Raw genomic sequence first — 22,594 nt, 5'->3', positions numbered from 1 at the left:
CTACCCCATGCAGGGATGAGCCTGAGATGTGCTCTCCCAAGACTGCATGTGCTGCTCAGATGAAGCACAGTCCAAGGCAGAAGAAATGTTCCCGAGATCCATCTGATAGGCCAGAGCTGGCACTCACTGTTAGTCCCCTCAGCTGTAAAAGTTCTCTTGTCAAACCTGGCTTAGTGTAACTACATTGGCTCTATGATCCCAAACATTTGCCCCTGGTCCACTCACGTTCAACAAGATTTTTTTATCAGCAAGCATCAACGTAGGCCTATGTGTCTCAATTAAAATTAGATTAATTACATATAATATTTCTGGATAAACTGCATTATGAATAAACTTCAACATAATTGCTGATGCAACTAGTGCTGTAACTTGTGGTACCCTTGAGGATACTGAATCACTGTGATTACACACTGATCCTTGAAAACAATCGAAGAAATTAGTAGTGATTCACAAAGTTCTGACCCAAGACTCAAACTGCTGGCTGCAGAATACTTAAATTGTTGAATTAATCTGGTGATGGGTCTCTTCACATCCACATGTGACCTGAAAGCACAGAAACTTAGGACCCTTCCAAATTTGCAAAATTTTAACAAGGAACATAATTTTTCACTTGCATCCTCTCAGAGGCTCGTGTAGTCCTGTTCAAATGAAGGTATCCCTCTATATAATATGATTGCACTTACACAGCTATTAAAAAAAGAATGCTAAACACTGTAGAGTGTCTACTTTGATTCAACTGCTGCTTTTTTCATATTAAATAAATCAGAACAATCCTTTACTTGCAGTGGCAGGAAATAAATACAAGAAAAAGACAAGTTGTTGACAGAAGCAAAGTCCACTTGAGATCATGCAAACTTAATGACCAAAACTTAGTCCATCTACTGATACTATCATTATCTTGTCAGTATTGTTATGCCACTTACTGAATATTATTATTTATACTGCAGCAGCACTCAGAGATCCAGTCAAAACTGGAGTCTCTTTCTTGCATCCTGCAGTAATACTACTGCAAACACAAAGAGGAGGACAATGCTGCCTGATAAGCCTGGCACTCCCAATCCGTGGGCTGGCAGAGCTGGAAGCATGGAGATAACATCAGCCACCAGAACATTTCCACAGACTGGATTTCCATACATGGTACAGATTTTTTCCAGTGTCGGGATTTTAAAAGTCTTTTATTTTCTCAATCCAGTCAGTGACAATCAAATCACCAGAACCCACAGATAAAATTATTGTCTCATTTGGGAACTAGGGAATATTTTAGTGATTGCCAGGGACTAATGATTGGAACTCAAGACTTACAAACAGAATTAAACTCTAAACATCCAAACTCTTCCTGACAAAAAGAAACAAGCTGCAATAATTTTTCCCACAGCTTTGCTATCTTTTGTTTTACTTTTTTTTTGTTCTAGAAGATTAAGACAGATTGCAATCTGAATTTATTACAGAAAGAACAAATAATAGTTAACTGCTTAAGGGAGCTGCTTCTCAAGCTGAATTGAAGATAGGCATCCTTGTTAGACCCACATGGCTCTTTGTCTATAAAAGCAAACAGTCTTGCCAGTAGCTTATGGGAAAAAATAGACTGGAGAGGGCTGTGTGATGCACAAGCATCTAAGTTTTAGTTATTCTTTATTCTCCTTTTAACAAAGCTTTCAATAGTTTTAATGATAGTTTAAGGGGTGGCTTCAGTGTACATCATATATTTATTTTCTGGATGAAGTACCATAGATTTGGATTCTCAAAGCAGTTGAAGTAAATTGTGTAATTATAATACTGCTTCGCTACATCATAATTCTAGGTGTATTTTTAAATGCAGCTCATATAAAATTACATAGGTAGAAAGGAAGAAATCTGAACAGCCAAATTCAGAGCACAGTGAAGCTTTAGCTGTATTTAAGATAAGAAAAGAGGATTATCATTGAAGCTGTCACAAAGATAACTGCCTGTACTAAAAATAATCATTTGTAGCTATTTACAATCATCAAATGCCATGGCAGACTAAAAATAAACAGTGATGTACACAATAAAAGAAATGAAAGAAAAATACATACTCTATTCACAGAAAAATATCTTTGACTTTTCATAGATGCAAAGAAGTGCTCTTGTCTTTGTCATCTTTGTCATTAAAAATACTTCTTTCATTCTAAAATAATATACATGTTTCCTGTTAGACCCCCTGTCTTCTCTCTGCAGGAGGGATGGAGGCCATTAGTGGGTGTTCAGACTGGCCCAGGTGAGTATTGAGGCCAAGAAAACCTTTGTCACGTGGGTTCTCCAGCTCTATTGCTATGGAGAGGGCTACTGCATTTTTTGTTGCTGAAGCAAAGTCCCTCAATACCACAAAATTAGACACATCTCTCTCCATGCCACAGAATTCCACCACCTTAAATTAAACAGCTGGGCTGTTCACAGCTGCACAGAATACGGCCATGATTAAATTTACACCCAACTGAGCCTCTTTTTGGTAAAACAAAAATCTTTCCCTGATACTTAAAAGCAGAGTCCTCTCTTCCAAAAGTGTGCTTCCCTGACTTCCTCATGCAAATGTTCCAAACCTTTGACCTGCTCTTCATGCGTGGACAAAGTTTTGCAGATGATTATTTCATAACTTAAATTAAAGCCATAATTATTTGATTTTAAATAGCTACTGTTTACATAAATTAAAACCCTTCTCCAAGTGCTAAAAACTTTCTCCAGATAGAGATTACCTTTCAATTTTCTCCCCTTCTTACTCTAGTAATAACATTTTCCCTCTTAGTGCAATTAACAATTCAAACTCTTGCTTCTGTTGAGTAAAATATCTGGGTTCAGAAATATTTTGACCAGAAGCTGCCAATATCTGTGGCCTTAGTTTAAATCTTACCTATTAAACACTTATTTTTCATTTCTAAATAGCAGCTTGTTTTAATTTCTCACTACTTTCACTTTGAGTTGCTGGAAGAATCTTCAGCTGATCTATTGTTTTTCTGAGATATTTCTGAAGCAGTTTCTGCCTTAACATTCCTATGGGGATGACATTCCAAGCAATATATACATCTACTTGTACGCTTTAGTTATTATGACACTTCCTAAATACACAGTATATTACTTCTGTGAAAACCAAATTCTTTTAAGTAAAATTTTCTCCTCTGTTCCACATAATTAACTTTACCCAAAACAGTTCATATGCTCAAGTATTCTGGCTGTGGGATAAGCTGAAATCAGCTTGTATCCAAGCATGATTTCCTTTTTCAAGTATCTATATATTTGTCCATTGCCATATCTGGATCACTGCCAGAATTCAGATTCCTGCTCCCTCTATCTATGCTGAAATCACTATCCAAGTATCTCACTACTGCTTTCCAGTCTTTTTTAAACATGCTTACCACTGCCTCCTGTAATTTCAACACACCCTGGTTCTACCAAGACTTTTTTCTTCATCAGTGATTCAAAACCCAAATAACATCATTTTTGGGAGGCAACACAGACATTCCTCCTTTAATTTCAAAACTACTAATTAATTTGTTTGACTATTGGAATGGACTTTTCTTTATATTTTGGTGTATATATTACTGCTGACTTGTGCCCTCTTCACAACACCTCGTGCCAGCTCCACAAAAAGTAGACAGATTTCAGTTGTGCTTTTCAGCTTACTCAAAACTATCACATTTCTCTTTTTTTTTTTATTTTTTCATTTTCTTTTTCACAATCTCCAAGTAAATGCAAAACAAATCTGTGCCATTTGTCAGCTAAAAAATGGAAAGCATGAAAAACCAGCCATGCTCTAGACATTTTGGGGGAATGTGCCTTCACTAAGTATTAGAACCCGAAATCCACTGTCTTACCTGAAAGTGTCATAGTCAATGACATTGGTCTGCTCAGGGTCAGTAGTAGCAAATGTCTTTCTGATTTCTTTGGAATGAGATTCCGTCTTGTCCTTCAGTCTCATGAGGAGGACACCAACATCAGCCACAGGGAACTTAAGAGAGGAAAGCAAGACAGAGATTATAAACACCCAAAGGATGGGATGCCATCCAGAGGGACCTGGCCAAGCTCAAGAAGTGGGCCATGGGAATCTCAGGAGGTTTAACAAGACCAAGTGCAAGGTGCTGCACCTGGGTCGGGGCAATCCCTGGTATCAATCCAGGCTGGGAGATGAGCAGATGGAGACCAGTGCTGGGGACAAAAAGAAAGATGGAGCCTAGAAAAAAGATGGAGAGGGACTTTTTACAAGAGCATGTAGTGACAGGATAAGGGGGAATGGCTTCAAACTGAAAGAGAACAGATTTAGATTAGATATTAGGAAAAAATTCTTTACTGTGAGGGCAGCAAGGCCCTGGCACAGGTTGCCCAGAGAGGTTATGGCTGCCCCATCCCTGGAAGTGTTTCAGGCCAGGTTGGATGGAGGTCTGAGCAACCTGGTCTAGTGGAAGGTGCCCCCACCCATGGTAAGGATGTTGGAATGAGATGATCTTTAAGGTCCCTTCCAACCCAAGCCATTCTATGACAAGCATTCTGCAACCAACCAGGCATGTTGTCAAGATGTAGGGCAATACTGAACTGCTGAGTATTATTAGTTTCTTCCTTTTCTTACTTCAGATTTATAAATCAGCACTGAGTTAAGTTTGGAGGGAAGCTTGCTAGGGAAAAAAAAATTGCTTCCTACCAAGAACGTAAACAATCAAACAAAAATCATCAGATCATGCACTCTCAGAAAGTTTATCCCAGCAACATAAAAGGACATCCACTTTTGCTTCAAACATTGCATTGTTAAAGCAGAAGTGGAAACATTTAATGTACAGTTCTAATAACCTGGTCCTCATTTTATGTTAGTGCATCTCACTGGATTCTCAAATAATAAATCTCATTATTAAAAGATTAGTTAATCTTTTCACCATTGGTTCCAATTAAATGTTCCAACAGCTAGGCTCATTCATATGGGACCACATTGTCTTAAATACTCATAATTAGCAGATTGGAAATTTCTTAGGAACCAATTTTTCCTGTTGTGTATAAGAATGCTTAAATGCTTATTTCTTTCTAAATAGGCCATTAAAATAAATTTGAACTCATATTAAACAGAACTGGAGCACTGTAGTTTTCAAGCTATATTCAGATTGTTGCATTAGTGCTCTAACAAGGGTTTATTTGCTAAACTCATTTTTAACATAAAACATATAAGTATTTAGTCATTAAATTGGGGTTGAGTTCAAGTATGATTATCTGAGATGTCCTTATATCTGTCATGCTCTACTTACCTTAAAGGCAGAATGAATTGTCTGAGAATAGTTTTCTCCCATTTATTCCAGAAAGCAATGTGGGTTTAACTAGCAATTATTTGAAATTTGGTATGAGTCACACTAAGGGCCAGGACACAGGAATTGTGCCTCGCTCCCAATTATGCTGAAGTGTGTCTACAGCTTTGTGTCAGTCCAAAGCAATCTAGAAAAGAGTATTTAAAGTCCCTATGACACTGCCAGAGCAGTACAGATTGATCCAAGGTTAATCAATACATCAGTGGTTGCAGGTTTTTCTCAGATTTAGAGAAGACAATTTCTGCCTATGCCAAAACTCAAGGTGCAGCCTTGGCAGGCGCTGTGCAAGGCAGTGGTGTGGAACAGCTGGACCAGCTTTAGAGACAGCAACATTTCCAGTCCCCTCCCAGACAAAGCAAGGAACAGGCACTGAGAAAAGACTGAGCAGAAGGACTCAGTGAGCAGAGTATTTAAACCGTTCTGTCTTCTCCACATTATCAAAACAGCTGGTTTTACATCTTTTTTTCTAAACCACATATTCCAAACACCTACATAGATACTGAGTATCTGAGTAGCATGGCAATGACTTTACCCACTTTCCCTCTTCTCATGTAATTGCTGACACATCAGCATGTAGGCACACTCCAGTTTTGTTTGATTGTCTTGCCCAAGTCAGAGGTCATCATGCTGGATTCGATGGAAGTAAAATCCCCTTCCATGTTTGTGCTGCAGTAGGCAGCAAAGCTAGAACAATGAGACAGTTTCAGAGACGTTTAATTCCCTGCCAAGGAGGCACAGTGATTCCTTAATTCAAACAGTCCTTCAAAGACCTGGATAATACCAGTAGGACTGTGCACAACACACATGGTTTGTTTTGCAAGCAAACTGGCACTTTCCAAATAAATACTTTGTCCCTCAAATCGGAAAAGAAGTGCTGAAAAGTTCTGAGTTAGACATTTAAAGTTACTTTCAGTACAGGTAGTAGTCAAAATGATACGACTCGGTGATTTTTCTCTACTTATAACTTAAAAACAATACAACAAGTACAATTTTGAAACAGAAAATTGAAACTTTCACAATATGGCGTCAAACAAATTTTCAATATCCACCTGCACTATGATTACCAATCAAAATTTCATCTAAATTACCATTTGCCTATGGAACTGTGGTCAAAATGGCAATTTCTAGAAGAAAAACATTCCGTATGGATTTCTTTCATCAGTTTTCAAAATCATACTGATGTGTCGTGCTGAAAGAAAACTTCCGTCTATTCAGAAGGAAAGTTATTTATTTTCAAATTTTAGAAACAACTGAAAAATAGTGATCTTTAAATTGTTCCCCCTTCTTTAAACTATCTTCCAGCTCTGTTCTTCTCTTATAACTACTGAAGTTGTTGTGATTTGAGCATGTGACCCCTTGATGAACTGAGGCAAACAAGGTGTGTCCTTACCTCTGGAGCTCTAGTCAAAGGATGTGAATGAAGAAGCTGTCATTGGGAGAATCAACCTTTTTTTTCCTACCAGCTGCTTTAAAATCTTAATTGTGAAAAGAATGTTTCAAAATTCACTTTAATGAAGTATTTCCAATGTAGCCTCTTCCTATTTTTCAGGTTTTATTTTGTTAATGTCCAATCATTCAGTTTGGAAAACTAAGACTTTATCTGTTGGATCCAAGATACTCAATACAAACAAAGGTTCCAAGGAACATTTACTAATCTAATGATGTGCTGTGTTTTGGAGGATATCTTTGGTTTTGATTCTACTAGAAGGTGAAACTGTCCAGCAGTAAGGACACATAATGTATAGAGCTTTCTATTTTACTGCTTAAAGCATTTAGCAGCCTTAGTATTTTACATCCACAAGCACTTTGCAGATATTCCTCGTTATTCCAGGGAAGGCAGGTGGTGCTAATCCCCATTAATTTACAAAGAAATTGCACCATTCTCATAAAGTATACATCAGCAGAAGCACCCCAGCTTTCAATTTATTGTTGCTCTCCCCTCTGAAGGCAACGCCAAACTCAGTACATGCTGTAAGTCTGAATTCCTGTGATATGAATTTCTAATATTACAAGGGAAATGTTTCAGCAGAAAAATAAGTATGAACCCAAAAAATCAAATCAAGAAATAAAACAGCCTCATCAGTAAGACCAAACTGGATGTGCTCACATCTTGAGTACTGTGTACTGCTCCAGTCTCCACATCTCAGAGTTACTTTGCAAGCACAGACTAAAAAGGGTGAGAGTCTTCAACTGGACAGGACCAGGCTGAGTGGGAAGGATGTCCTAGATTTACAAAACTATGAAGGTGGTGCATAAGGTGAATAGGGTTCTTCACCACACCAGAACTGGCATTGAAACTAGTGGGAGGTTGCTTTAAAACAGATTAAAAAATACTTCTTTTATCAGATATTTGTTTTTCATAGCAGGCAGTGAACTTTTCAACTTGCTACCACAGCAAGTTGTGGAAGCTACACAGTAGCTGTAGGTTCAACCAGGGTTACATCAACTCAGGGACAAGAGGTCCATGAACAGTCTCAAGAAGGAATAGGCAGGGATATACCTTCTAACAACCCCTCATAGAGCATGAGTGGATTCTGAGAAAGGAGAGGGGAATGGACAGTAAAGAGTGGCCAGACGTGCATGCACTCCTTGGCTGGCATCTCCTAAAACCATTGCTAGGCAGAGAGCACTGGGCTGTGAACTTTGGGTGAGGAAACTGGGTACAAATAATTCAGAAAAATGTATAGCTAAACCACAGTCCTTAAAGATAATAGAAAGCAACAAGAGCCTGCTTCACCTCATTTGCATTCTTCTCCATGTAGCTGAACGTGTACTCATCAGCATCCACCAAAAGAAAGCTGTGGCCATGGAAACAAACTCTGGCTCCAACAAACAGATCACGAGCCTTGTAGTATTCAGATAGCTCACTCTTAAAGAGTTCCTGCCCAGGCTTCTTAATGCGACCTCTGTCCAAGAACCTCCCACCAGGTATCCCTGTGGGAAGAGAATTTAAAATAATTAATTGTGGATTTACTTACAGAAAACAAACAAACAAAAAACACACAAGAAAAGCACCAAAGCACCAACCAAAAAAACCACCCCAAAACAGATGATTTGTATTTAAACACCAGTTTTTGTTCTCCAGTTTCTTGTCTCATAACACTCTCTCTCTTCCCCTCCCTCTCCTTGCTGAAAGGACTGTCTCTGCCAGTGTCCACAGCAACAGTTACATTGTGCATATTCTGTGACATGTCTCATTTGAATGCCTGCCAAACACCTTCCCCGTTTTTGTTTTCTTTAAAACGGGACAGAAATGTGCCTCCTCAAATCTTTCCCACAACCCTGTTGACAGCCTTGGAACTGACCCTTGAGAAACACAAGACGCAAAAAGTGAGATGCAGGCAATTATCCCTAAAGTGTTAAAACCAAGAAAAGGAAAAAAAAAACCACAACTTCAGAGAGCACTGTCCGAAGACTGTGGATTTCAACTTTTTTTTAAGGGCTTTTGAATTTTTTAAAAACATAGGAGTGACATGTCTTTGTCTTCCACACACTGTTCTGCCAATGCAATTTAATTGTGATCTGCTCTTTCCTTTGTGAGGTGGGTATGTCACATGATTTCTTTAAACACTATAATGATTTTATTTGTGTCACTAGAAACCGCACGTGGCACTCAAGGGTAGGTAAGATACTAAAAGCAACATTTCACTTTCCAGTATTATCTTCTGGTGCACCACAAGATTGCTCTGCATGTACCAAGATTTCTAGAAAACATTCTGTCACACGTTTGGTTTCACTGGGATATGTGCCCTACAACAACTCTGAGGTTTGTTTCCTGTTGATATTTGAGCTTCCAAGCCAACAGCCAAAAGCACACTTCAGTAACATTTAATGACACCTTAATATCAAGTAGTGATGCAAGTCCAATAAAAGGCTGATGAACAGTGTAATAGGCACAAATGAATGTGAAACCCAAACTACTCTTCAAACCAGAATTTGGAGCAAATGTCTGTCTTAATTGCTTTATTAGCACCACAAAAGCAAAAGAGAAAAAAATACACTATGGTAGTGGTCAGATCCAGCTTGAACCAAAAAACAATTCTAATCACTAGAGCGACTCTAATCTTAACACATTCCTTTTCACCCAGCTATTACAACAAATACAAAATTTTAGGTTATATAATCCTGGCAATTGTTTTTAATATTTAACATTTCTCTGTAAGATTGGAACTTCACTCTCACCTTTCTACTTCCTTGCAATTGTGCACTTTAATTGGAAACTTATCTTAATACTTCTGTCCCATAATTGTTTTCTAAATGTTATAGGTTAGTACACTACAAGTGGTATAAAGAAAAATGACTGAAAATATCTCATTAAGTTAGAGATTTTGCACTGAAACCTGATAAGGAGTTCTGATGGAAATCTATAAGAGCCAGGCTCAAAGCACAAAATAAACACCACAACGAAAGACTCTCTTCCATTAAGATCAGATCAGAGTTTGCAGGTGTTTGTACAGCTGTTGGCTGGGTCTTACACTGAGTAAAAAAAGGGGATGTGATCCTCTGCATGGGGAGCCAAAGTTCTCATGCTTTGACCCCCATCTCAAGAAGCGCTTCAAGATGTCCAGCCCTGTGGATTTCACAGAGTTTCACAGTGTTACTAACAGTGTGAAGTACTTCTCTGCAACCTTCAGGTTGCTAAACTCACATAACTAAGAGCAACTTATTACTTCCATTTTAGGATTGAGATCTGAAGCATTATTTGCCAGTTTGTACCAGTTCGTGTAAATAAAAAGGCAAAACCTCTGGACCTGTGCACAGAAGAGATGGTCAGGCTATTTTCCATGCCTTACTCCTTTTCCTTAGCCACTCTTATCTCACTTCTGCAAACCCTTGTCATTCTTAACATTGAAGAAACTCATTCACTTTTCTTTCAGACATGACTAAAATGAAGGAGGGATAGTGAGAGAAGAGAAAGGAAGAAGAAAGAAAAGAAGAAAGGTGGGAACAAAGAAACTTCTGCAGTCCCAGGCCTCCTTCCAACTGCTGCTGTGCCTTCTCTACCCCCTCCCTACTCCTTGTCCTGTCTCTTCAATGCAGCATTGCACAATATATAAATAATTGTACGTGTATTTAGCTGCAACAAAAGAAGTTGCATAAACTACAGGCCACTCAATGGCAGGAAACAAGTAAAATAATGATGACAGGACACTGCTGCCATAAGGAGTGATAAATCTTGATGTTGTAGTGAAGCAGGAAACACTGGGAATGCTCAATGAAGCCCCAGGCAAGTACTCTACCCATCTTCAAAACACTTCTCAGAGAACTGCTTGTAATTTAGTTGGAGGTGATGCTCCTATATATGCATTCATAATATAGTTGGATGCAAGCAGAGATGCAATCAGAGGTTTTTTGGATTGAAAAGACCCAGACATTCCCAAAAATCCCACTCTTATGAGGGTACTCAAAATTACTTAGTAGGGCCACTGGCACAGGAAATGTTCTCTAGGAATACAGAAGGCTCTAGATATTCATCACACCTTCATTTTTTATGGATGTGATGTTCATAGCTCTGAAAAGTATTAATATCAGAAGTCATTTTCAGCAAAGGCTGAAGTGTAGGGTCTCAGGAATACTCAGTCCTTAACTGCAAGTGGGGTAAGGGGACCTCAGAAAGTCAACTGCTGGCACCAGAGCCTGAAGCAAAGGGGAGGGGACAGTCCTCCCTGGGCCAGTCCTTGCTGTGACAGTGAGAACAGGGCAGGACTGAGCACAGTGATGTGGTCACTGTTGCAGCAGTGCCTGAAGTACCACACAGGTGCTCCGTGCCAAGAAGCTGATATAGGGCAATTCAGGTAGTTCCACAAGAGCATAACATGGTAACTGAGGAAACCTTCTATCACTCTTTTTCCCTTGTCTTTGAGAGAATGTGATTTTCTGATTTTTTCCTCTCTCTATGGGTTTATCAGAGGACAACAGTAACTTCTAACAGTCACTCCTCCGATACCACATGCTAAGAAGTGCCAGAGCCCTTCTGGATGTTAACTGCTCTGAAGCTGCTGCTGCACAAGTTTTGTGGCCTCCTCAGGAACACACCAATCTCTCCAACAGGGTCATGCTTAGCCAAAGCTTCCCTCTCTCTCTGAGTTACAGAATGACTTCCGTGTGCTGTGTCCTTCCATCCGTGCACAAGACACTTCAAGGAAATAAAAAGATGCTTGAAAATCACAAAACCTTTCATATTCTCAGTTGGAGGCAGCCTACAACAGACCACAGTGGTCTAAAGAATTAAACCACGACAACATTTGGCGACCATGCTCCTGTAACAGGATCAAGCAACTGAGAAGTAACAAAGCATTTGTCACTTAAACACTGGCAGTCTGGCTCTTGGGATTCAGTTCAGTATTATACACACACACACATACAGACTAGCACTGGGCAATCCTCACTCTTTACATGCTCAACACTCCATGATTAATGATAAAGTATGTTAAAAAGTATCACAGTTGTTTGGTTTTCATAAGCTTCTTCTATACAATGGATGCTGCAGAAGTTTCATAACATGATTTTGCAAAACAAAGGATTTAGTCTTTCATTCTTGATGTCTTATATTTCCTGTCCCTATTTATCATCCATTACAATACAATTCTTGTATGTTATCCACAACAAAAGTAAGTGTTTAAAGGCCAGATTTTCAAATTAAAAAGTAATAAAAGCTCTAATGCATTAAACTTGCAATTCCCAAGGGCTACTGTGAAGTACTGTCATGTAATGAACAGTGTAGTTCTGAGTGAGGAAGAACATGAATCACTACGACATACAGCTATGCAAGATAATGCAGTAGACCTGCTGATGTAATTCCCATTGCTTTTGAAAATCCACATCCCTGCTTCTGCTAGTGCTGAGTCTGGCCACAGGGTTCACTGGAAGCTCTAACCAAATGAGCAGGGAAGCTGGGACTGATCGGAGGCACTACTACATCTTACCTGTGTTTCGCTCTGTATATTCAAAAACTGAGATGGTGTCGTCGCTCAGGAAGTAGGAAATAACGAATTTCCGATCCTTGTCAATAGGATCTTCTGTGATGAATTTTGCACCGAAGCGCAGCGTGTTACTTTCCATGCCATATCTGAAACAGGCAAAGGAAGAGCTAAGAAGTCAAAAACAGAGCATGTGAAAAGTTTTCACCCCTAAGAGATGCCTTCTCCCGAGTTTTGTAACATACATTAATTGTGTTATTCCTGGACCTAGAAGGGAAATGGCCTAAGATTCACTACTTCATCAAAAACCATTTTCAGCTTAAATTAACAGAACCAGCTGGAGTCAGCCAGATAGAAAGGAATAGTTTTAAGGGGAAAATTATTTCTCTGCCACAAGTCTGGAATGAATTTGTATTCAAGTTCAGTTGCAAATCAAGTTCCAAGTTTCTTTCCAGAAAATTTAGAAAACATTTAGAACGCTTTTAGGTAGTATGTATATTTTCAAATCAAATTCTGAATAGCACGTCATACCAGGATTATCTCCACAAATTCAGGTCCACCAGATGATCTTACCAGTTGGATATTTGTTAAGTGACTGGGTTTTAAATAATTTGCAGCACCTGTATGAATATATTCCCAAGCCTTTTTCTAACAGCTTTCCTCTTTTACAGGGGATCTACAGGTGAATCTTTAGCACAAGACTTTGCTCTTTTTGTTAGGCTTCAACAACCACTGCCTGACAAACCATTTCATAATGAAAAGTAAAGGGTTACAGCATTAAAAGTGCTACAGTAAATTCAGCAGCCAAAAAAAGTATCAGAAAGTCAAACACAAAACCAAATCTGTGTTGGACTGCTGGGTCACACAAAATTCCTGATTAATACCTGGACTAAGACCTCCATCAAACCCCCTCTGAAGACAGTAGAGGAAAGAAGGTAGGGGATGAGAAGGTCAGAATATTTGCCTTCTCCAAAGAGAAATTTTGCAGAGTTTGCAGCAAATTGAAGTACCACATCGCTAACCCAGTCCTCATGCACTTGTCCCTTAAAAGCCTGATGAGTTGCATATTTTGCTGAAAAAAAATTACATCCCTACGTAGCATTTATCTCCTTCACAAAAATACACAATTTAAAAAGTTGAAATTATTTTTCACACAAAATACCTGTCTTTAACCAGGAATTTCCTGTAATCTTTTAGGGGAGCCTGGGGAAGCAGCTTCTTACAGGAGTTCAGAGAATCCTCTTCGGAACCAAATCCATTATAAGGGGGAACAGGTTTTTCTGGTTCTGGAGGTGGTGGAGTCTTAAACTGAACTGGGGTGAAATCCACTACAACAAAGACAGCAAGACTTATTTATTACTGATGTGATGAAGCCATTCTACTAAGCATTTAAACTTCCAATATAAATACTTATTAGCCTATTTGTGTAACAGAGCACTGATCAAAGTCAAACCAGGATCCCTCCTACTGTTACAGGGTAGAAAAAGACTCCATTGAGCCGACAGCAAAATTATTGTTTCTTCAAGGGTTTCAGGATTTCATCTATAATCTTAAAATGTTTGAAAAATATCATTAAGATACACAGACAAAAAGAAAGATAAATATAGTTTCAAAATGGGATAAAATAGTAAATTAAAAATCCTAAATTAATTTTTCAGTTTTATCCTTTGAGACAACATGATTAAGTAAATAATTGGCTTACGAGTTTCCTGCCCTGTGCTTTCAACCAGAGGAAAATAAATACATGAATAAATGAAATTTTATTCATTATTTAAAGCATACATATATAAGAAGTCTTTGGTACATTGAAGCCAATCACTTCAGTCCACATCTCATTATATCCAGAGTTTTGGAAGCTTTGTTTTTCCTCATTTTCCCAGTCTCAAATCTTTCCCTGCAGTGATCAATGACAATCCCAGATACACAGCAGGAGCTCTCCTGATTCAGCAGAGGCGTGCCTGGTCAGGGACCTGCACTCAATTCCCATAAAAGTTGCTCCTAAAAGCACTGCTTTCCTGACCCTCCTTATTCCTCTGTTGGTGAAAATCTTGCTGTACCATTTGGCCCCTTGTTGCACCCCGGCACTGCCCTTCCACGGCAGGACAGCTCCCAGCTTCCAGTGGGGTTCACATAAAACTGAACAGCAACACAGTCTGCTGCTTAAATGAGGTTAATGAAAAATGGAAAAAAAGTAACTTGTATATGGGAAAAAGTAAATGGGCACACCTGAGGAAAATGAAGACCTCAGCCATGGGAACACAGGGTCAGTCATGTTGGGAGGTCTCTAGTGTGGTCACCTGCTCAGCACAGGGTCAGCCCCAGGTCAGACCAGGCTGCCCAGGGCTGTGTCCAGTTGGGGCTCAAAACCTCCCAGGGCAGAGCCTGCACAGCCTGCCCCAGTGAATAAAGTTTTTCCTGATATCCAGCTCTGACACTCTTGTTTCCACTTACTCCTGTTGTCTGGTGCCTCCTGCCATGTACCCCTGAGAAGGGCCAGGCTGCCTGGTCTCAGCACCTCCGCATGGGCGGGCACAAGTGGCCACTCAGGGCCCTTCCTGGGCTGAGAAAACCCTGCTCCCCAAGTGTTGCTCAGCCCTGACTGTCCTGGGGCCTGCCTTGAACTCACCCTGGCTGGTCTCTGTCTTTCCTGGCATGGCAGACCCAAAATGGGACACACTACCTTGATTAGGTCTCACGAACACGGAGCAGACGGGAATAAGCACTTTCCTCGATTTCTGGGCAGCCCAGGTTCCAGCTGGCCCTCTTTGCTGTGGCCTCAAGCCCAGCCTGCTGCCCCCCACAACCATCAGAGCCCTTTCTGCACCAGCACAGGTGCAATAAGAGGGTCAGAGCCAACTGGCACAGAACTGTCCATGTGGAACAGTATCACCTCACACTGGGGTGGGCTGGAGAGGGAGAGCTGGCTGGGCTAGTAAGTGAAAGACAAACACATGAGCCAAACTGGAAGAAGATGGATAACAAACCACAGCCCAGGAGGCAAAGAGTGATTTAAGTGGCCAGTGCATAAAAGCAGATCCCATGAAATAAAGGCTTTTTTTCTTTAAAACTTAGCTTTTCTATCCAGAACAGAGGAGAGATGAATAACCTAAACTTGTAACATGGGTTTTAGTGCAAATAGAGGAGGATGACAAAATCACTGTCACTTGGAACACTGGTTTGTGATTAAAATGTTTTAAACATGGCTATATTAGAAGATCAAAGCACAACACTCAAGATCTGACTTGCAGCAGTGTGAGTTGAAAAATAAAGCAAGTGTTCAGATGTCAGAGTTTTTCTTTAACTTGAAAATACGAGATCTCCATTGGCCTTTGCCTCTTAGAAGAACATGGTCTGACTCAAAAAGCTGGTACTTTCACCTAAATCAGTCAAAAAGGGGTTCTGCAGAATCACGCTAGGATTTTTCTCCATAAAAACACAAGCTCATGTGCAAAAAAAAGTCCATTTGGAAATGTTTAAAGTCATCTTCACCATGAAAGGTGTAGACATGCACCAAAATCACAGAATCACGGAATGGTTTGGGTTGGAAGGAACTTTAAAGATCATCTAGTTCAGGGGCATCTTCCACTAGATCAGGTTGCTTAGAGCCCCATCCAGTGTGGCCTTGAACACTTCCAGGGATGGGGCATCCACACCTTCTTTGGATAACCTGTTCCAGTGCCTCACCCCCCACACAGCAAAGAACTTCCTCCTAATAACTAACCCAAACCTATTCTCTTTCAGTTTGAAGTCATTGCCCCTTGTCCTGTCATTACATGCCATTGGAAATGATCTCTCTCCATCTTTCTTCTAGGCTCCTTTCAGGTACTGGAAGGCCACAGTTAGTTCATCCAGAAGACTTCTCTTTTCCAGGCTGAACAAACCAAATTTTCTCAACCTCTCCTCGCAGGAGAAGTGCTCCATCCCTCTGATCATCTTAGTGGCCTCTTCTGGACTTGTTCCAACAGGATGATGTCTTTCCTATGCTGGGACCCCAGAGCTGGATGCAGCATTCCAGGTGGGGTCCACCTGAGCAGAGCAGAGGGGCAGAATCACCTCCCTTGACCTGCTGGCGTGGGTTTTTGATGCAGGTCAGGACATGGTTGAATTCTGAGCTGCAAGTGCACATGGCTGGGTCATGTCCAGCCTCTCATCCACCAGCATCCCCCAATGCTTCTTGCCAGGGCTGCTCTCCACCTGCTCATCCCCCAGCCTGGGGTTGCTCCAACACAGGTGCAGCACCTTGCACTTAATCTTATTAAATCCTATTAATCCCGCGAGATTCCCATTAAACTTCGTGAGATTCCCTATTTTCTACATACTGCTTGTCACCAAAATACCACCTTTTCACGGTGCCACAGCATGCCACTGATTACAGGCAATTCTTGATACCGCAAACAAGCAGCCTGTAAATCGGCATACACGGAGGACGAAAGCAAACCCCGATGCCCATAGGTACTGAACTCCAGGGGTACCACGCGGGATTCCCCGCAGGATTCCCATCGCATCGCCGGGAAGAGCGGCACCGGGAAGGGCGGCGGGCGGCGGCTCCCGCGCTCCCGCAGCGCCATCCAGTGGCAGCGCGGCAGGACGGCGGCGGATCAGGGCCTTTGATGCCGCTGATCAACGCGAGCGTTAATTTCTTAATTACGCAACAAGTAACAGCGTATTTTACCGGACACGAGCCCCTTCTCTTTCCTCGGTTGCCGCAGGTCCTGCCAGAAGCGCTCGGAGCACCCTGGACACAGAGGACCAGAAGCTCCTGTGTTTCCGTGCCCGTCGCAGTGTCTGCACATTTACACTTGTGCATAAGGCATTCATTAAGGAACGCTAAAGCATTTCCCTTTTTATGTACTTTAGCACATGTGGATGAAAATTAGATTTATAAACTAGAAGGAAACTACAAATTAGGAGGAATAGTGTGTTGCCCCCCGAGGGTATGTTAAATCCCTCGCAACGAAAGCGTGCAGGACGCGAAGTCCAAAGAGAAGTTCAGCCCTTTGGTTCCCATCCCATCCCTTTACATGAAGTAAAATGACTTGGCTTCATTCATAGAATCATTACTTTGGAAAAGACCTCTGAGATCATCAAGTCCAACTGTTAAGGTCCACCACAAAACCATGTCCCTAAGTGCCACATGTTTTTTGAACACTTCTGAGATGGTGACTCCATCACTTCCCTGGGTGCTGTTCCAGTGCTTGACAAACCTTTCAGTCAAGAAGTTTTTCCTAATGTCCAGTGTAAACTCCCCTGGTGTAACTCGAGGTCGTTTCATCTTGTCCTGTTGCTTGTTACCTGGGAGAAGAGACCAATCCCCATCTGTCTAGATTCACTAAGGAGAACAGTGCAAATATCCAGCCTTGTGCCACCTATATTTTCCAGGATTTTAGAGGATTATGTATTCAGATTCTCTCCTGTGAGTGAGGAAATTCAGAAGGAAAGTGCCATGGAGAAATACAGTTCACAAAACCAGACAAAACCTCATTTCTGCAACTTGTGAACAGCCACCTACCTGAGCTCAAAACTCATTTCATCTTTGCTCTGCCACACAGGATTAGGGCAGAATGAGACAGGCGCTTACACACAAAATGCATTCCTCTCAAAGGCAATCACTGCTGCTTAAGAAAATTACCTATGTCCAATCTGGAAAAGGAATCAATGCTCTCTTCTTCCAGGTTGCAACATTTTCAATGTGAATTTACAGTGGGGAGAGAGAGAGTAAATTGAAAGTCCAGAATTACAAATTTCTACTTCCAGGAAGAACAGCACAGGTATTTTTCCCATGGACAGTTTCACTCTTTCTTACTGCAGTACACAGGGGTTTATTTCACCTCATATATCAAACATGTACCACATACTTGTAGCTTTCTCACGACATCAAAACCTGAGTGAGATTTGAACAAGCACCGGGAGCTGCAAGAAACAAAACAACTTCAGCCACATCTTTAGCACATAAAAAATTTGCAAAGCCTTCTTAGTTAGAAAAACTAAATTCCTCAAGAAGAATTTGTTGCTGAAGAGGCAGCATTAAACCAGCTCAAATGAGCTTGTCAGCTTTCAGTTTCAATATACACTGTAAGATTTTGGTATACATTGCAGGATTACCTTCTGCCCTCATCAAAGAACTGGAGGAAAACCCTCATGTGCTAGATAAGACCATATTTCAAGGAAGAGTCAAGTGCTACATACTTTGGATTAGAGTGATAACCATACTGAATATCAGTATATAGCAAGCAGGCAAGAAATTCTCCTTTCAGAGGAAGAGTAGACACCTCTGAGCCAAGAAGAGGAGAGAGAAATCCCACTAGACTTGGACAATATAAGAGGTGGTGATAACATGGATTGATGGCATTGCTACCATGCTGTTCTCTATACATATGAGGACGTGTATAATAAACAGTTGAAACATGTTTTTATTGAAAGTCTGTTTCACAACTGAGGTAAGAAGTAAAATAAGAAGGCAATAAAACCATCTTCACAACTTTTATGTGCAGGATTAAAGAAAATTTACTGCTCACAGAACTCCATGCAGCTGAAACATGACAGTGTTTATCCTGATTCAAAGTAAATCTCCATTTACAGAGTCCTACTTCATGACTATTACAGTTACCTGAGGGAAAAAAGGCATCCAAAGGCACACAAGAAAATTTAGAAGCTGCTGCTCAGTCTCCACCACATGTAGTGGAGGGGTTGGACAGCAGAGACACTGACCTCTGACGAGTCTAGTGAAAACTGGCAGCAGGCTTTAATGCCCCCGCTGAGGGGAAAGCAAGGAGTCAGCTGTTATCCAGCAGCAGCTGCCGGGCCAACAGCACACATGGACTGTCCAGCCCATCACCCCACACACTGCTCTGCCCAGGCAGCGGGTCAGAGAGGAGCCTGAGAAATGAGGGGGTGGGAGGGCGAGGAGAGCCGGGACAGGAGAGGGATTGCAGGGTGCCGTGGAAAGGCAGAACACAAAGGCTTGGGAGGTGCCGGCACAGCAAAGAAAAATCAGTAGGAAACCAGATTTTACTGGTTTTGTTCCTTCAGGAGTAATCTGTTATTTAAGAAAGAACACTTTATACTCAACTCTGTGCTAAGATACTGTATTAAGTGAGAAGGACAAGTATCAACTTCCCCCCACTGCACATCAGTCTCTTTCCCATTTCAGCAGGGTGACCACAACACCTACATGGCTATAGAATATTTTTCTCCTCTTCTGAGGCTGCACTAGCAAGTCTGGACAGGTAATATCGCTCATTAATGCATTTTCTCTTGCATTCATAGCACTTCTAAGTTACAGTGATGTCATTAGCTTGCTATTGAAGGGCATTAGCTATGTTTATCCATGGAAAAACTCTGCTTTTCACAAGTATATTAAAACAGGCAAGAAATTCTACTTTCAGAGGAAGAGGAGAGACACCTCTGAGCATTACAGCCAAGAACAGATGAGAGAAATGCCATCAGACTTGAACAATATAAGAGGTGGGAGAAACATGGAGGGATGGCATTGTTACCATGATGGGCTCCATACATAAGAGGACATGTATAACAAACAGTTGAAACCTGTTTTTATTGAAAGTCTGTTTCACAACTGAAGTAAGAAGTTCACACTGGAGATATTATAGGATATCATAATCATGATCTTTAAGAGAAAATCTAAACTACTCTTAATTCTCCTAAAGGGCAAATTCCATGGGCAAGCAACTTACGCTGAAACTGCAGACTCAAAAATAAACATCAGCCTCTTTAATGGCTTTGGCAGAAGAGTATGAATTGAAGGGGAGTGATGTGAAAACACAATAACAAAACATCTGGATTGATGCCATGAGGTGCTGAGTACTGTGCCTTGATGTAAGAACTAATTTATCTGCTTGCTTACTCAAGTAAATGGTCTCCCTGGACTTGAACTGCAATTAAGTACGTTTCAGGGTTTAATTGGATTGGGGCGGAATGTCGAGCACTTTGTGGGACTGAGCCCACTGAGAGTACCTTGCATGTCCACCAGACACAAACAAAATGCATTACTCACCAAGAGTAAAAGGTGAACACTCACTCATTCTCTCTCAAAACCTGCTTCTAAACTAAAACCTTCCCTGATTCTACTTCTGGTCCATTTTAACATCCAGAGACATCACCAGTAATTACTGAGCCAGCATTAGAGGAGGGAAAGGGACTTTGCATTTGTTTAACACTTGGTTGCACTGCATATTTGGTGCAGGATGGTCAGCTGCATTTCAGTTATTGCCTGCCCTGAGTAAGAAATCCCCATTCACTGTTCCAGGATATTTTGCTAAGATAGAGGATATTGCTTCTCAGGGAAGAAGCCCCTATTTTGCATCTCTGGAGTTAAGACTCCTATTATTATAGATTCTTATAGATAACACTGTGGTTATTGAACATGGCTTCCTCACACACTGGCTAGTGCAAGAACAGGTTTATTTTGGTACAAACATGCAAAGGTATTATTAAAAAATCCTAATGAGACATGTTTTCCCAATTAAAAAATTTAGTATTTGAATGGCAGTGCTACATCATTTAATTCTCCCAGTACAGCAGACAGGCTCTGATCCACACACTCTATCCAATCACAAGTTAAGGTAAAAGAAATAGCCTGCTCAGATATTTTGTTTCACAATATCAGAGAAAGGCCATAGAATTCTTCCAATCATCTCCGAACAGTTAGATGCTTAGTTACATTTATTGAATGAATAAACTGCCAGAAAATAATGAAGTCTTTTTTGCAGGAAGATGTCCATGATGGAACCATTAGCAAGTCTGACTGAGGACATTCAAAAACAGATAAATGAAAACCACTATTCATTTCCAAAATGCTTTTCCATTATGGACATAGTTGCTAAATGCTTCCAGAATTAAGTGCTGAAACTTCATAGGATACATACCCTAATGGTCCAGAATACACAAAACTGCATTGTAAAAAAAAACCAATAATGTGATAGAATAGTACTGTCATGTCAGAAAATCTTATTATGTGAGGATTCTGACATCCATATAAAATGAAACACAGTAAGACGGGGAATAATTGAGCTCATTCTACTTACCCGCTCACTACATGCTCTTTATTATTTTCTGACTGCAAATACAGCTATGGGAATGGGAGGGGGAAGGAGAGAAGAAGAAATGGCAGTCTATCCATATGACTATTTTGTCGTTGCCCTTTTAAGACAGAGGTAGTTAGGAAAAGAACATGTGCATTATGTGTTACTTTTCAATGGAGTAACATATAAGAAAGCTCTTCTGGATCACCTGCAAAATTACTGCTTTGCTGCAAATGGCCTACAACAGATTGTTACTGCAAAAGGTTTTAATGAGCATGTTTTGTCAGTAATAAAATTTGAAGACAGCTCTGTCAAACTCAGGAGTATAAAAATGCTCATAAGGAAAGGATAATTATCACTGCTTACCAGTTCCGTACTTTTTCCTGTAATATTCTTTAGTGAACTCATCACAATCACAGATTACCATCTTCCTTCCCCAAACATTAATTACTGCCCCTATTTTCAAGTCGCAGTCTTTGTAAAATTCCTGACGCACCGCTCCTGTCTAATAAAAGAGGGAACATTCATACAGCAGCTCCATAAATCCCAGAATCCCACAACCTTCCTTAAAACCCAGGTCATTTAGTGAGTGTGATTTAACACATAACCTGCAAAGTCCATTTGCAAGTATATTTCACCCCATGTTAAGCTACTTCATTTTTACAAACGGGTGATTTACACACAGTAAACCTGAGGAGGTTTCATTTCAGCTATTCTCCAGTGGCAGCACAATTCTATAAATAACCCTCTGCTGCAGAGGATAACAATCACAGAAATTACAAAAACTACTACGAAGATATTCAACAGCTGGAGGCACTCAATGATATCTGACCTGCAGAGTGTCCCGAATGTAGTAGCCTTTGTTTCTTTCTGACTTTCCCAACACATTGAGAAGAGTGTAATTGGTGATTGTGCCTGGCTGTAACATCTCAGTGGGAGCATCCTGCAAGAGAAGGGACCAACTCTTCAGAAATACAGTTAAGAGTGAAGAAAGAGAATTCTGGTACCTTAGAATTAGTAGGTTTGTTACAGACTGGCTGTTATTGTAGTATTTTCCTGGGAGAATTTTTAGTAAATTCTAAGGTAAGATTACACCACCAAACCTAAAAGCCAGTGTGTATGTCAAAAGCCAGTACATATTCCAGAAGCAGCATCCAGAATCTTACTGTGCATCAAAGGGTAAAGTCTCCTTATTTTTTCTTGAAAGCAAACAGAAAGCAAAGCTCAACACACCTGAGGCACCACATCACTGTCAACATCTGCTCTAAAGGCTATTTTTTTGATTGGTAATAATTATAAAAACATGCAAAGAACCATTCAGGGTTGGTCTGAACCACTG

General features: G+C 40.6%; 1 protein-coding gene across 1 annotated transcript in view; it reads right to left on the bottom strand.

Moving 5' to 3' along the window:
* EFHC2 (EF-hand domain containing 2) overlaps window positions 1-22,594 on the bottom strand; it is an 87,608-nt gene that overhangs the window by 11,072 nt on the left and 53,942 nt on the right. The window contains exons 7-12 of the mRNA XM_029964741.1: window positions 22,088-22,198; window positions 21,622-21,760; window positions 13,380-13,545; window positions 12,224-12,366; window positions 8,035-8,231; window positions 3,828-3,961 (exon numbers count right to left, since the gene is read on the bottom strand). Coding sequence (XP_029820601.1) covers window positions 3,828-3,961; window positions 8,035-8,231; window positions 12,224-12,366; window positions 13,380-13,545; window positions 21,622-21,760; window positions 22,088-22,198 — 890 coding nt within the window. The remainder of the gene's footprint in view (window positions 1-3,827; window positions 3,962-8,034; window positions 8,232-12,223; window positions 12,367-13,379; window positions 13,546-21,621; window positions 21,761-22,087; window positions 22,199-22,594) is intronic.

Source organism: Manacus vitellinus, unplaced genomic scaffold, assembly GCF_001715985.3.
Source record: "Manacus vitellinus isolate BGI_N305 unplaced genomic scaffold, ASM171598v3 scaffold_7_pilon, whole genome shotgun sequence".
Lineage (NCBI taxonomy): Eukaryota > Metazoa > Chordata > Aves > Passeriformes > Pipridae > Manacus > Manacus vitellinus.
Note: the sequence above shows the minus strand (reverse complement) of the source record. Positions and strands in the feature narration are given on the sequence as shown.